The 15,379-nt window shown below is 33.5% G+C and overlaps 1 protein-coding gene across 1 annotated transcript; it reads right to left on the minus strand.

The window, feature by feature from the left end:
* Window positions 1-2,077: 2,077 nt before the first annotated feature.
* LOC105328867 (something about silencing protein 10) lies at window positions 2,078-15,271 on the minus strand. The gene is made up of 16 exons (XM_011429906.4): window positions 15,111-15,271; window positions 10,810-10,951; window positions 10,473-10,526; window positions 10,164-10,308; window positions 9,778-9,852; window positions 9,325-9,446; window positions 9,125-9,211; window positions 8,963-9,019; window positions 8,448-8,557; window positions 7,943-8,039; window positions 7,435-7,559; window positions 7,179-7,278; window positions 6,763-6,869; window positions 6,337-6,427; window positions 5,049-5,156; window positions 2,078-2,283 (listed from the first exon to the last, which is right to left on the minus strand). The coding sequence occupies exons 1-16, from the start codon at window positions 15,119-15,121 to the stop codon at window positions 2,191-2,193; spliced, it is 1,524 nt and encodes a 507-aa protein (XP_011428208.3). The 5' UTR covers window positions 15,122-15,271; the 3' UTR covers window positions 2,078-2,190.
* Between the last annotated feature and the right edge of the window lie 108 nt (window positions 15,272-15,379).

The raw sequence follows: 15,379 nt of genomic DNA on the forward strand, positions 1-15,379 counted from the left end.
AAAAGATTTTTAAATCACCCAGCCACATTTTCACTCTTTCTTACTGGCAATTGTCTTTGTTTTGAAAGGGACCTGGCCCTTTATTTGAACTAATTTGAAAGCCCTTTACCCAAAGATGCTTAATGCCAACTTTGATTGAAATTGACCTAGTGGTTTTGTTTACCAAAAGTACAGCAATCATCTGCAATAACCATGATCTTGTTAAGGATCCTTGACGCCCTTTTAAACTTCTACTTTTTATGACAGAACATCACAACATGGCAATTTTAACCCATGAAACGGCTTATATAGCCAAATGTTGGTGTCTATCTCTGTAGGGCAATGGTTGTAGCTTTGCTTTACTGAGCCACAGGTCCCGAGTTCAAATACTGCAATGCACACACAGGAATTACATTTTGGAGTACATGATAATTTGGCTTAGCCAGCACTGGGAAAAAGATATGTCAGATAACCCAGTAAAATATTAATGAACGTTCTAAGTAAGCACAATGGCCATCACACTGTTTAGTGCACGGGTACCAATAACATCTTAGAGCATTCAGCAAACTTCAGGCAATTGTGATACCTGCATCAAATTATGTTATAAATGAACAAGACAGAGAAAAAAGGCGAAAGTGTGAAGGTGAGCGTGCAAAGGCAAAGGAGCAATAGTAGTAGGGTTAGGGTGGGGCGGGAGTCGGGTAAAATTTCTATGTAGGAATACTTGGAAAATAATCTGTAACATTCTATTATAAAAAGCCAAATTGCTTAGAAAAGCTATAACTTTGGTAAAAGTATTCACAGAATGTGTGGATTCAAGTTTATCAAAACTGTTATTTTCGGGGGATAGGGTGGGGCCCTAAGGGGGAGGGGTTCTAATTTTTAAAATAGGAAAAAATTTTTGTAAATTATTCTCAAAAACTCAAATGCTATAATACAAGGTATTACTTATATGGGAGCATATGAAATATTTTGTCTTTTATCAGGAGTAACAAGGACAAAAGCCACACTCGAGAGTCATATTAAGAAACATCCTCTGCATTTAATGTTTTATGTTACAAAGATTTCTTTTTGATATACTATATTTTTAAAAGTTTGTAAAAATGGGCAGAAATTTGACCATATCAGATGTAACCCTTTGGTAAAGATAAAACTAATAATAACTAAGATTTGGTCATTAAAGGGCTCCAAAAACGTTAACCGGCCCTAGATACCTTATCCTCCTCCAGCATCTGAAACCTATGGCTCAGCCCTAACATTAGTGCCAGTCAAATGCATCAGTATCATAAGATGCAACATTCAAGTTTGGTGAAGATAGGACCAGTAATAACTTAGATATGACTATCAAAGGACATCCGCTTCAAAATCTTAGACCTGTTTCAAAAACCTTTACTTCCATCGGCATCTGAAATTCATGGCCCAAATTCAGCATCCAACTCCATTAGGAAGTCCAGATGCAAGTTTAGCAAAGAAAGGAAAAGAAATAACATGCATATGACCTGCTCCAAAAAATCTGTAAGCAGATGTTGACACCACAGGTATAGCATAAGCCTGCCTGGACTTCCTCTTTGTGAGCTAAACAGTCTTTTAAAAAAAATATCTTACCATTGATTCTCATTTATTTAATACACAGACTATATAAGTATTTAAGTATTAATGTGTATAATGTATTGTATTTGATAATTGAAGCTAAAAAATTTTGGTATGTTGTCAATGACAGTGTGTATGTACTGACGCAGCAATTACATGAATCCAGTCCTGCAGAGTTGATTCAGAATTAAAAATATTGAAACAAAACTTGTTCATTTATTGATACATTGTATGACATATACAAGAAAATTACCATATTTTGTTTCTTTTACTGCTGTGATAACCTCGTAACGTCATCATAGTTATCTTGCACAAAATCAGTTTGTTTAAAAATCGTTCATGTGTAAAGTTCAGTAATGATGTGATCACAGTAAAATTTCAGTACTGAGTATTATTTTCGTTCAGATAGATCTCCCAAATAGCAGTTTGACTGACCGCGCAGGTAGCTTTTAAAACATATAAAGTTTTGTTCTTAATTACCCAGTCCATAAAAGTGTATAAAAGAAAATTTCAATGTTGATATGCATTTATACATGTACATCTTAATTCGGATATGACACTTCAGTGCTGAATAAATCATTAAAAATTCAAGATATTTTTTTTTTTTATTGATTTCAAATTTTACGCTTTCATTTTTATTCCTCTTTTGATTCCTGATCTAATTCCTGATATCTCTCCTCCATATCGTGATGTTTCAGTCCGCACCTCTCGTACCTACAAAAAAAATCAACCTCTTAGTTTATAATATATGATATTAATTAAGCCAGCTAAGGGCAAACAACAGCATATGGTTGCAAAATAATGACAGGAGGTTTGTTGACCATATTGTTTATCAGAAAAATTGATTTTAAGCTAAATTTCCCTTTTAAAAATTTCTTATTTTAAAACTTGAAATGAAAAGGAGGAGGGGGTTTGCACGGTTTGAAAAACAACTGCATTTACAATATTTATGGCATGTACATTTATATCAAGATGCTTGCATAGTAACAAGTGGAAGCATTGATTCAATGCATTTAAATCATTTAACAAACAGAAACTTTTAAGAATCCCCTCTTTTTAACTATTCTTATGTAGTACTTTGACCTTTCCTGAATATAGAACAACATAAACAAAAACATGGCATGAGTCATATTTACATAAAAGTATCTTTCTTATTACTTAACAAATGACATTGAAAAGACTGACCATTAGAAATATCTTAGTGAAGCATTGTAAAGATTAATCAAAGTACTGAAGTACTGTCGGGATTATTATCAATTTTGAAATCAACGATATGTTATGCAAATTTTTATAATATGAATTCTCGAACTTTTCCGACAAGAATTTCGAGAAACCCCCATATGAATCATGTTGTGTAATATTTAAAGATAGAATTATTCCATCAAACTGTGTATCAGTAATCGAAATGTTTCTAAAAATTGTACACGTCTGGATCCAAGCAATATTGAGCTCTAGTCTCGTTCAACCAGACGCTCAGCTGTCTCCGTTAATCCCCGACTACCAAAAGAGACTCTATGCTTGTCGGAGATTTACGGAGACAGCCAAGCTTCTGATTGAAGGAGACTTTATTGAACTCTAGCGTAGGAATACATGCAACTACAAAAAACAATTGAATTGTTCGTACTATATAAAATCTGACTATTTTCAAGGTATTTATAGATACTTTTCCTTTGAAAAACAAAGGTACAGCATACAGTACACCGAATTTATCTATTATTTTTAAGATCTACGTCTTGTCAGCGGTGATGATTTTTGCTTAGGTCCAAACACTGTTTCACTTTCGGTTTGCCAGAGTAACTGCATAGGAGAGTTGATTAAAATCGACTCCCAAAAAAGGGAAAATCAGCTTGAGCAAATTATGACCATGTTCTATAAAGTTCATTGTGGCTATATTCCTGTATTGGTATTGGTGTCTAATGAGTTTGCTCAAGCATCTGCTACATTATGAAAATTTATAAGCTTACTATGAACAAGAGGCCCAGGGGCCACATCACTCACCTGAGCAACAATTGCCTTAATTCTGATCAAATTAGCATTACAGTATCAAAATATCTTGACAACTAAGTACAGTAGATCTTGCTAAAAAAAATTGAAAATGTGCCAATTTTTATCCACCTCTTTTTTTTTGGTAAATACCAAGCCCCATTTTTTGTTGTGCCCGTAAGAAGATATTTCTCTATTCCTATATACCCCCCCCCCCCCCCCATTTCGTGGCCCCACTTTTCTCTGGGGAATCATAGTTTCATCAAACTTAAATCTGCATAACCTATGCTTTCACACTAAGTACTGAGTTTTGGACAAAAAACTTATCCAGAATATTTTTAAAGATTTCTCTATATATTCCTATGTAAAAATTCAAACCGCCATCACGGCCCCGCCCTACCACTCGGGACTGTGATTTTGCAAACTTGAATTTACACTACCCGAGGATGCCTCTACACAAGTTTAAGCTTTTCTGGCCAAATAGTCTTTAAAAAGAAGATTTTTTAAGATTTTCTCTATATATTCCTATGTAAAAATTCATCCCCCATTGTGGCCTTACCCTACCCCTGGACTACTATTTAAACAAACTTGAATCTATACGACCTGGGGATGCTTCCACTCAAATTTGGGCTTCCCTGGCCTAATTGTCTTGAGAAGAAGATTTTTTAAGATTTTCTCTCTATATAAAAATTTATCCCCCATTGTGGCCCCGCCCTACCCCCAGGGACCATGATTTGAACAAACTTGAATCTACATTATCTGAGGATGGTTACATGCCAATTTGAGCTTTCTTGGCCAAATAGTTTTTAAAAGAAATTTTTTTAAAGATTTTCTCTATGTATTCATGTATAAAAATTGATCCCCCAATTGTGGCCTTACCCTACCCCGGGGACCATGATTTGAACAAACTTGAATCTACACTACCTGAGGATGCTTCCATTTTAATTTGAGCTTTCCTGGCTTAATAGTTTTTGAGAAGAAGAATTTTAAAGATTTTCTCTATATATTCCTATGTAAAACTTGATCCCCCTCTTATGGCCACTCCCTACCCCCGGGACCATGATTTGAACAAACTTGAATCTACACTACCTGAGGATGCCTCCACACAAGTTTAAGCTTTTCAGGCCGAATAGATTTTGAGAAGAAGATTTTTGAAAAATACCAACAAATTTTCAATAATTCTAAATTATCTTCCCTTGAAAGAGGGCGTGGCCCTTCATTTGAACAAACTTGAATCCCCTTCACCTAGTGGTGCTTTGTGCCAAATTTGGTTGAAATCTGCCCAGTGGTTCTTGAGAAGAAGATGAAAATGTGCAAAGTTTACAACAAAGACGACAAGGACAGACAATGGACAAATTGTGATCAGAAAAGCTCACTTGAGCCTTTGGCTCAGGTGAGCTAAAAAGAGTGTATGAAGTGTTTGCGAAATAGAACAGCAAGTTAAAACCTCCAGGAAAATACCAGTATCTTAACATGCGATACATGTATGTTGTTACCTGGCCTCTCCTTCTGATCTTAGCTTTGCGGAACTTCATTCTGTGTTTAACTCTAGGATTCCTCAGCTCTTTCTTCTTGTGGGGCGTGAGACCCTTGTTTTTCTCAATCTGTTATGAAGAAATGTTTGTCTTCAAGTAACAACTTTTGTTTATTTCAATTTTAAAGAGATGGAATGTCAGCAGGTTAACTTATAAGTATTTAACAGTCTTATAAACTGCAAGGTACCCATAAACCAACATCTTATTAATAATATTATTTCAGGTACAGAATATCCATGCAATAGTTATAACATTATTAAACAAAGTACTGAAATACTGATGAGAGTTGATTTAATCGATAATCATTTATTTTAAAATCAACTTATCTTGCATGGCAATTGGTTTCTAGTCTGTATTTGAATTATGCACTTTTTTATTTTATGAATTTTAGCCTTTTCCGACAAGAATTTCGAGAAACCCCATATGAATCATGTTGTGTAATATTCAAAGATAGATTTCATATCCATAGTTATGGATAAGTAATCGAAACAATTCTAAAAATTGTATGGATCCAAGCACTATTGATATCGAACTCTAGTCCCGTTCAACCAGACGTTTGGGTGTCTCCGTTAATCTCCGACAAGCAAGAGAGCCTCTCTGCTTGTCAGAGATTTACGGAGACAGTCGAGCGTTTGGTTGAACAAGGCTATATTAAACTCTGGCGTAGGAATACATGAGACTATAAAAATATCTTAGTTGTTCGTATTATATAAAATCTGACTATTTTCAAAGTGTTTATTGATTAGTTTCTTTGAAAAACAATACTTCAGCATACATAACATCGAATTTTTCTATTATTTTCAAGAACTAAGTCTTGTCAGCGGTGATGATTTGTGCTTAGGTCCAAACACTGTTTCACTTTTGGTTTGCCAGAGTAACTGCACAGGAGAGTTGATTAAAATCAACTCCCAAAAATTACCGTAATTTTGATGTACAAGTAGGTTCAACACAAAGGTCGTCTTAAGGATCAAGTGTAACCAAAGAAAGGTTGTTTTAAGCTTTATGTTTAGCCAAGAGTAAAGTTGTTCAAGTCTGTGAACAAAAACTATTTTGTAACTTAATCAATATCCTCATGATTCTTATTAAATTGAATAAAAATATTCAATTTTCTTCTTCCTGTAGGGAAAGTGCAGCATTGTAAAAGCATAACTTTATTGTAAGTTAAAGGTTGTACTAGATTCAAACGTCTTTCATTTAAAACCTAGTACATGTACTTAAATTTTATCATATACTGCAGTGTATCACCGACCTGGTAAGTAATGGCCCTCTTTCCTCCTTCTTCCTCTTCATCTTCCTGCTCTGGATTTAGTGTATCGCCAATGCTTTCATCTTCATCCACCCTAAAACAATATTGATAATGATGGTAATACATGTATACCGGTACTCATCTTTTCCACAAATAGAGACAACATATTGTACATTTATCCAAATTCTGCAACCTTAAGTCAAGTCTCACTCTATTTGCAGGATGCCAGACATAAACAATACATATGATTTTGAAATAATTAATGTGCCATGTTGCACATTTAACACTTTAATCAATCATGCAAATGCACACCTTTATACAAGATCAATAACCATGGTACATGTATTGCCATTATAATCTTAAAATTTAAAACAAACCACTGTTTGTTTATAAAGAGCTGAAGCTTGATGCTTGATCTGGTATTCTTACTCTTCGTTTTCTTCATCAGAGTTTCGTCCTTTTTTCATCATCTCATAGTAAGCCAAAGCTGCTTTTTCATCCTCTGTTTCATATCTCTGATTTTCTCGTTTACTCTTCTGAAATGTTATTAATAATTTCAGAATTACAAATAAACTTTCACACAACACAGAGATTTACTACATATACATAATATTTCCTATCCAATTAATAAAACATCAACTGGAACATTGTATAAATTGCAAGGAACCATTAACCACAGGGAATCATTTATATTTTCATGAATTGTAAATCAATTGGTTTGTGACTGTAAATTTCTTGAGTATATCATTGATGGAGTTATTTATCACTATCAACAATGCTGAGGACCAGATATATGGGTAATCGACACCCCCCCCCAAAGAAGAAGGTATCCATTGAACACAAACCTTGCTTGGTACCTCTTCCTCCTCTTCATCTGAGCTAGACATCATCTCACTTATCTTCCTCTCTTCTGCTTTTTTCCTCAATGTTTTCGAGCTCTTCCTCCTTTTAAATGATATACATGTATTTTAAAGTCTCTTTAATTCAATTTCTTTTTAAAAAATGTTTCAATGCCTTACAACCAATTACTTTGTATTATAATGGAAAAGAGAAGCAGAATACCAAGTTTCAACAAACAAAGTCTAAGTTTAATCTAAAAACCTAATAAATGTTGAAGATTGTTTAGGTTCTTCCATGCATATTGCCTCTCCGTTTCTGATCTTGGAGAGAATATCTTGAATCTCCTCCTGTAGTTGAATGTCTGCTGGTTCTAGCTGCTTCATCAGCTGCAACGAAACCCATACAATCACTAAACTTTGAACCCTAAATAAGTTAGGCATCCCTTGAAGTGGGAAAGTTCACTGTCTACTTTATCAGTAGGTAAAGTTTCAATGTACTATTGATTTTGAAATGAAAATTATTAAAGGGGTGTTAAAATCTATTTTGTTCACTACTCATGTACCGGTAATAGTCTTTCTTATTATGAAATTGAAATGACCTTCCCAGTCCAATATTTTAACTAACAGGTATATAAGGTCAAAAATAAAGGTTTCAAACACCAGGTGTTTGATAGCTTTTTATCATAAAAATGTTTAGAAAATAATGTAAATTATCATTGTTCATTTTTTAGGAAGGGATTCTTCTTGTAGGCTTCCAGAATGGTACTCACATTTCTGTACTGCACCAATCTCTTTATGACTGGGTGATTTTGGACTGGAACTTTTTTGGCCTTCAGCATCATATAAAAACTAATGTTGGTGCAATAGCTGAAAAAGAGCAAATCTTGTACGCATTAATGCATATCATTTTTTCAATGCTGGACTCATTTACAAATTTTTTTAATTTCATCACTGATGGAATTGATTCTGAGGATCACAAACTTTTGGTCAATTTCTCCAAGGAGAATGATATGGGTAAATGTCTAAACAATAATATAGTTTAAAGATAATAACTGATTTAGGCTGAATCAAGTCTGATGGAGCTAGTTGACAATAGGATGACTTCTGTGCTTCTTCCAATATTCACACCATAAAACATCAATGGATTTGAGAAATCAGACTTAAAATTCAACTTCATTGCGGTTATTTTTTTTCCACACGAAAACAACATTTTTACACATCTTTATAGTATAGAGCATATTAGCTTTGACGTTCAGCATATATTTACTGGCTTACTTGAGGGAGAGTTGAAGTTTGCACTGAATGTAGTCGGCTGCCTTCCCTGATATTGTGCCATCTTTGACCAGTCTTGACAGGGGAACAAACACATCCTTAGCCTCTGTCATCTAATCTCAAAGCAAACAAAACTTCTTTTTAAAGAATGATTTCAACAAATATATCTAATTCTAAAAATGGAACAATGTTGTTTTATCAACTTACATGTTTTTTTTTTTTTACTACTGAATACACACAGAAATGACTCTAATTTCAAAACTCATTTACCATAATAAATTGAATGACCATAAACAACTTGACTCTTACGGTATTTTGAATCGGAAAATCCTTTTTCTGTTTTTTTATTTTGACAACTGAATTTTATTAAAATACAAAGCCGTATTCATGTTCTCTTCAAAACATGTCATATAAAAAATTTGGTGATCATGTGTTTATCATGTTTAGCATTCACAATGCAGTAATAATTTTCAGTCCTATGGAATAAATAAATAAGGCATTTTAATACTTGTCCTTACAATAGATTTAAAATCTTCAATCAACGGCAACATTTCTGGAGAATCCTTTTTCAAAAGCTAAAAACAAAGTAAAAACATTAATTGAATGATGTTATCTTTCTGCTAATGAAATTGAAACTTTAAAAAATGTACATGTTTATTAAATTAATACAAAAAATTCACCTGTAGCTTTTCTTTCTTTGAAAGCTTTGACAAATCCTTTTTAATTTTGCCATCACTTGTCTCCAGTTCTGAGACCTTTTCTTTTTTCTAAATAAGATATAAATATGAAATTGAAAACAAAACAAAGAAACAAAAGAACATCTGGAAAAAGCTCAAAAGAAAATCAAGAGCTGAGGATAGCTATTAAAAATCACCATCACCTTAAAAATCTCCAGACCAAAGTCCATGTCATCTAGTTCGGCAGCCATTTTCTTCTGTAGGTTGAGGGCCTCCCTCTCCTCTAGAATTGCTGCCCCCTCCTCCTCCTCTGACCCACTCAGATCTAATAAATCCAACAAGTCCAGTTCACAGAAATTTTAATTAATATGAAAAAATCAATGAAAGAAGAAAACAGATTGAATGAAATGATGTATTTCATTACTTTCAGTTTAGTTTACTTCAAGTTAAGAGATATTCTTCAATATCCTATTGTTGTACATGTCTCTCTTCAATTTTTTTTTTACATACTAATAATGGCCACAGCATTTAGACATTTTCAATGTTTAAATTCAGGAACTGAAGAACTGGTTGCATCAAGAGGGACAATGGGAAGAATGAACCTCTGGCTAACCTATTCAGCAGGTTAATGTTCAGATTCTACACTGCTTTCTTACCTATGTCATCATCACTGATGTCTGCTCCATAGAATTTTGACCTCTTCTTTCCCCATGCCTTCAAATCTGGGAGACCTACCAAATAAAAGTACATGTAATATTTTGTCAGTACGTTTACTTTTTAAAATCAATTTGATAACTAGAATTATTTTTATATCAAAATCAATTTTGCTACTTTACTACATGTACCACCACACAACATAATTAACACATTTTCATACATTGTATGAATTTAGGCATATCTAGATATCAGCCAGTGATGTATTAGTTAAAGCTAGTCCATCAATGATCTAGTGAAAGAATCAAAATTATAATTGACATTTGACAAATAATTTTACTCAAGATATACTGGTAATAACAATGTTTACAGTACTATTATATCTTACCCTTCTCAACCTCTTCTTCTATATCACTTCCCATTTCATCTTTTTTCTTGTGTAGTTTGAATTTTCTCAGTTGTTTTTTGTAGTTTTGAATCTCTTCATCACTGAGCAGATCATCATCATTCACCCCCAAACCAAGCACCTCTTCCTACATGATTATAATGATGTGTTTAAAACTTCTCAAATTCATATGAATCTTTATCGGCCACAACATTAAATGATATGGAATATCCATCTTTTCAATTCAATTTTCAATGATAGAGATAAGAGCTGAACATTACTTCCTATTTTACAAACAAAATTGCTACCTACATCACTCTCTGAAGAATATTGGTCATCAAGCTTTAGTCCGTTGTCTAGTAATATCTGTAATTATATGAATGAAAAAAATGATTGATGTTGTAAATTCAAGTTATTCAAATTATAACAAGTATAATGCATTGCATCGCTGAAAAAAAATATTCATTGCATTGTTTTAGTATAAGGCCTCCATTGTCAGTGCAAGCAAAATCTCAAGACACTCTTTTGAGATCAATTTCTGTTTTAAAATCCACATCATCATCTTTTATTTATAGAAAATAAAAAATGAACTTTTCAAAAATGCACACTGTCATTTCTGAAACCCACAATGTCAATTGACTGCACATACTTTATCTTTCTGAGCATGGAAATCATCCACTGCATCATGGTAATAGTCGTCCTGAGTGGGGTCCGGCACGGCTTCCTTTTCGTACTTCCTCTCATCATCGGAATCATACTCCACCACATCCACCACCTTCTTCCTTCGTGGCCTGAAACAACAAACACATCACATTTTATTGCATTTGCAAAGTTATTTCACTGTAACACTTCCAGACCGTTGTGCCATACATAGATTCAAAATAAGAGGGATGATCAGACTGTGCTCAGTTCACAGTATGAATCCTTCCTTCCCATAAACTGGCAATCTAGCAATTGACAGTTTAACTACATTTTTTTTTTTTTGTAGAAAAAATAAGATTCATGTACTGATAAAAATAAATGCATTAATAGGCTCTATGTAAATAACATAGGTAATCATAGATTACTAAGCTCACCGAGACGGAGCATCACCCTTATGAGACATCAACTTCATAAGACCACCTTTATCATTTTATATGAAAATCACACTTTATGATCTTGGATATTCATGGATTCTGTTTTGACAAAATATCGTATATCATCTGATAAATTTTTTTATGATAATCATATGTTCATATGTTAATCAATACAATGATATAAAATTAAATATTGCATCATGTCATATTTCTAATATAATATATATCATATAATAAATAAAATACCGTAATAAACAATAATGAGATTTGATATTGTAACGTATGATATGACATTGTATTGTGTTATACCTTATTGTATTTGATCACATAATACAATATCATAAAATATAATACAATATAGTATCATATTACAATATCATATTACATAATACATCATAACACTGACACATGATATTATATTGTATAATATAGAATGATATTGTATTGAATGACACTGAAACATATTTGATACATTATATGATATTATATCATATAATACAATATAATTTGATTCCAACATTGTATCTTATCAAATGATACAATATTATGTGATATGGTAAAATATTATAAAATACATTATTATATTATACATATTGCATCATATGACACAATAAAATATATTACAATATCATATAATACAATTTCATGTGATATGATAATATATCATATAAACCAATATCATATTATACAATATTGTATGATACAATATTATAGAATATACAATATTGTATCATAGGATACAATATAATATTTTGCCATATCTTATGTAATTGTATCATGTGATGTAATAAATTAAAAATACAATATAATATTATATAATATTTTATCATAATATACAATACTATACATAACAATATCATGATACATAATCATATCATAAAATATCAGAAAATTGATACAATATCATATCGTATCGTATAACTTTTTATAATATAACATATGATATCATATTGTATCATATCAGACAATATTGTTTCATATCATACTTTATCATAGGAATCATGTTATATCATTTATCATCAAACACATCTATCTATCGAGCTGGTTTGAGTGAGGTAGGAGATTTCTTTAGCATCCTTGATAATGGAGATCAGGCTCTGCTTCTGAAGCAACCTCTGCATTTAATTTATAATAAAGTTAAATCAACTATGCAAGCTATCATCTATAAAACATGTGACCTGTTCCAAAATACTAAACCTCATCCAGCATCCGAAACCTATGGCTCAGATTCAGCATTCAAGCCCATCAGGTGCATTTGTATCATAAGACGCATCATCCATGCAATTTTGGTGAAGTTTGGACCAGTAATAACTAAGATATCATCATCAGAGGGCACTAGCAATTAAAACCTTAACTTCCTCCAGCATCCGCAACCTATGGCTCAGATTCAGCATCCATGCCTGCCAGGTGCATCTGTATCATAAGACACACCATCCATTCAAGTTTGGTGAAGTTAGGACCAGTAATAACCAAGATTTATTTTTTAGCATCTTTGATAATGGAGATCAAGCTCTGCATCTGAAGCTACCTCTGCGATTCATTCATATTTCAGTTAAATCAACTATGCAAGTTTGAAATAGTACTATCATCTATTAAACATGTGACCTGTTCCTAAAAACTTAACTTTATCCAGCATCCGAAACCAGACTGTCAAGTGCATCAGTATCATAAGACACACCATCCATGGAAGTCTGGTGAAGTAAGGACAAGTAATAACTAAGATATCATCATCAGAGGGCACCTGCAACAAAAACTTTATCTAACCAGCTCTTAAAACCTTAACCTCCTCCAGCATCCGAAACCTATTGCTCAGATTCAGCATTCAAGCTTGTCAGGTGCATCAGTATCATAAGACGCACCATCCATACAGGTTTGGTGAAGTTAGGACCAGTAGTAACTAAGATATAATCATCAGAGGGCACCTGCAACAAAAACTTAACCAGCTCTAAAAACCTTAACCTCTTCCAGCATCCGAAACCTATTGCTCAGATTCAGCATTCAAGCTTGTCAGGTGCATCAGTATCATAAGACGCACCATCCATACAAGTTTGGTGAAGTTAGGACCAGTAGTAACTAAGATTATTCATCAGAGGGCACCTGCAACAAAAACTTTAACCAGCTCTAAAAACCTTAACCTCTTCCAGCATCCGAAACCTATTGCTCAGATTCAGCATTCAAGCTTGTCAGGTGCATCAGTATCATAAGACGCATCATCCATACAAGTTTGGTGAAGTTAGGACCAGTAGTAACTTAGATATTGCTATCAATGGGTACCCGCAACAAAAACTTTAACCTGCTCCAAAAACCTTAACCTCCTCCAGCATCCGAAACCTATAGCTCAGATTCAGCACTCAAGCCTGTCTGGTGCATCAGTATCATAAGGCACACCATCCATGCAAGTTTGGTGAAGTACAGACCAGCAGTAACTAAGATACTGCTATCAAAGGGCACCTGCAACAAAAACTTTAACCTGGTCCAACAACCTTAACCTCCTCCAGCATCTGAAATTTAGGACCCAGATTCAGCATCCAAGTCTTTCAAGTCCATAGGTAGGTCCAGATGCATCATCCATGCAAGTTTGGTGAAGATAGGACAAGTAATAGCTTAGATACAGGACCTGCAACAAAAACTTTAACCAGGTCCGGACGCCGACGCCGACGCCGAGGGTATAGCATAAGCTCTCCTTGACTTCGTCTCGGTGAGCTAATAAGAATATGTATATCATTGGACTAATAAGTGTATTTATATAATAACATACTACGTACATATAACATCAATAACAAGTTATTATACATATGCATCAATAAATAAGATAAAAATAAACCAAAAAATTGAAGCAAGCATTTATACTACATACCTGGTACGAAATATCTGACATTTTCCTATCTCATTTAACTATTTTGGTATTTTACTTGCCAGGAAAAATTTCAGAACCAGTATCATTACAAAAACTGGAAATTCTCCAACTGGAGGCGGCATTCTCAATTTTAAATATTTGCGAGTCAAATCAAATGTTTTACTCTCAACTAATTAACAATACTACTATTTACCGTGTTCACTAGTATCACTTTTATGTGTTTTTAAATCCCATAAACAGACTGTTAAACTCACTTTATCAAACTGTCATGATTTTTGTTGATTTCGTTCATTCTTTAAATCTCATGAGAATTAGGCTCACCAACATTTGTTTATCAGTGTGATTATTAAAATACTGAGTATAATTTTAAGTGGTATATTGGTGAGTTTTAAAAGTGTTTATTCAAATTTAGCCAAGAATGCCATCTCCATATGAATTTTCAGTTTTTGTGATGGTGAGGAATATACTGAGGATTAAAAGTAAGATATTTTGGACTAGAATATAACGTATTTGATCAGCGATCAAGTTGGGGCAGAATTTCCATGCATGAAGTATGAAGGACTTTCCCTATATTAGGTGAAGGTGTCAAGTTAAATATATGTATCAAGTCGTGCAGAATCTCTACCAAGATTAGAGGAGAGTACAGACAAAGCCTTGGACCCCTCCAATTTTGATTATGAAAACCAACTTATCATCGTTTTGAATCAAATATAGGCTTACTTGAGATTTGTGCAATATACTATTCTCTTTTGAGAAGTGGACAGGCATAGCCTACATCCATGTAGGCTATGCCTGTCCACTTCTCAAAAGAGAATATGCAGTATACCTGTTATCTCCTTCAAAACCAATGCATGCACATTTGTTTCTGGAAAGAAATGTGTATTCAAGAAACACACTTCCGACAGTGTGTTTACTAACCAATCCAGGAGACATAAAGCTGTGTACACGCGATGTAAAAATATTGACATCTGATTTCATAGCAAAAGCTGATATATTCAAATTAATAACATTTTTTACCTTTTGGGCATTTTAGGAATTAAAATGGCCCAAGTCTTTGATATCGACTAACACTCTTCCAAGTAATCCACAGACTGACACAGTCCAGAGCAGAGAGAGCACAGAAAAATAAAAAATCCTCGTGGTTGTTTTCAGAACTTAATTTACCTTCAAGTACGAGAGAGTTACGTGAAGAAGCACCCGAGCCCGATCATATATCAATCGGTTTTAGCTCACCTGTGGAAACAATCAACCAAATACGCACATGTGGCTCTTGTCATTTGTCTAGT

Source organism: Magallana gigas, chromosome 7 (genome assembly GCF_963853765.1).
Source record: "Magallana gigas chromosome 7, xbMagGiga1.1, whole genome shotgun sequence".
Lineage (NCBI taxonomy): Eukaryota > Metazoa > Mollusca > Bivalvia > Ostreida > Ostreidae > Magallana > Magallana gigas.

Coding starts and splice junctions, on each gene's coding strand:
- LOC105328867 (XM_011429906.4), bottom strand. Junction 8,558..8,962: donor TTGAAGATTTTAAATCTATT/GTAAGGACAAGT, acceptor CTTTGAGATTAG/ATGACAGAGGCTAAGGATGT. Junction 6,428..6,762: donor TCTGATGAAGAAAACGAAGA/GTAAGAATACCA, acceptor ATATTGTTTTAG/GGTGGATGAAGATGAAAGCA.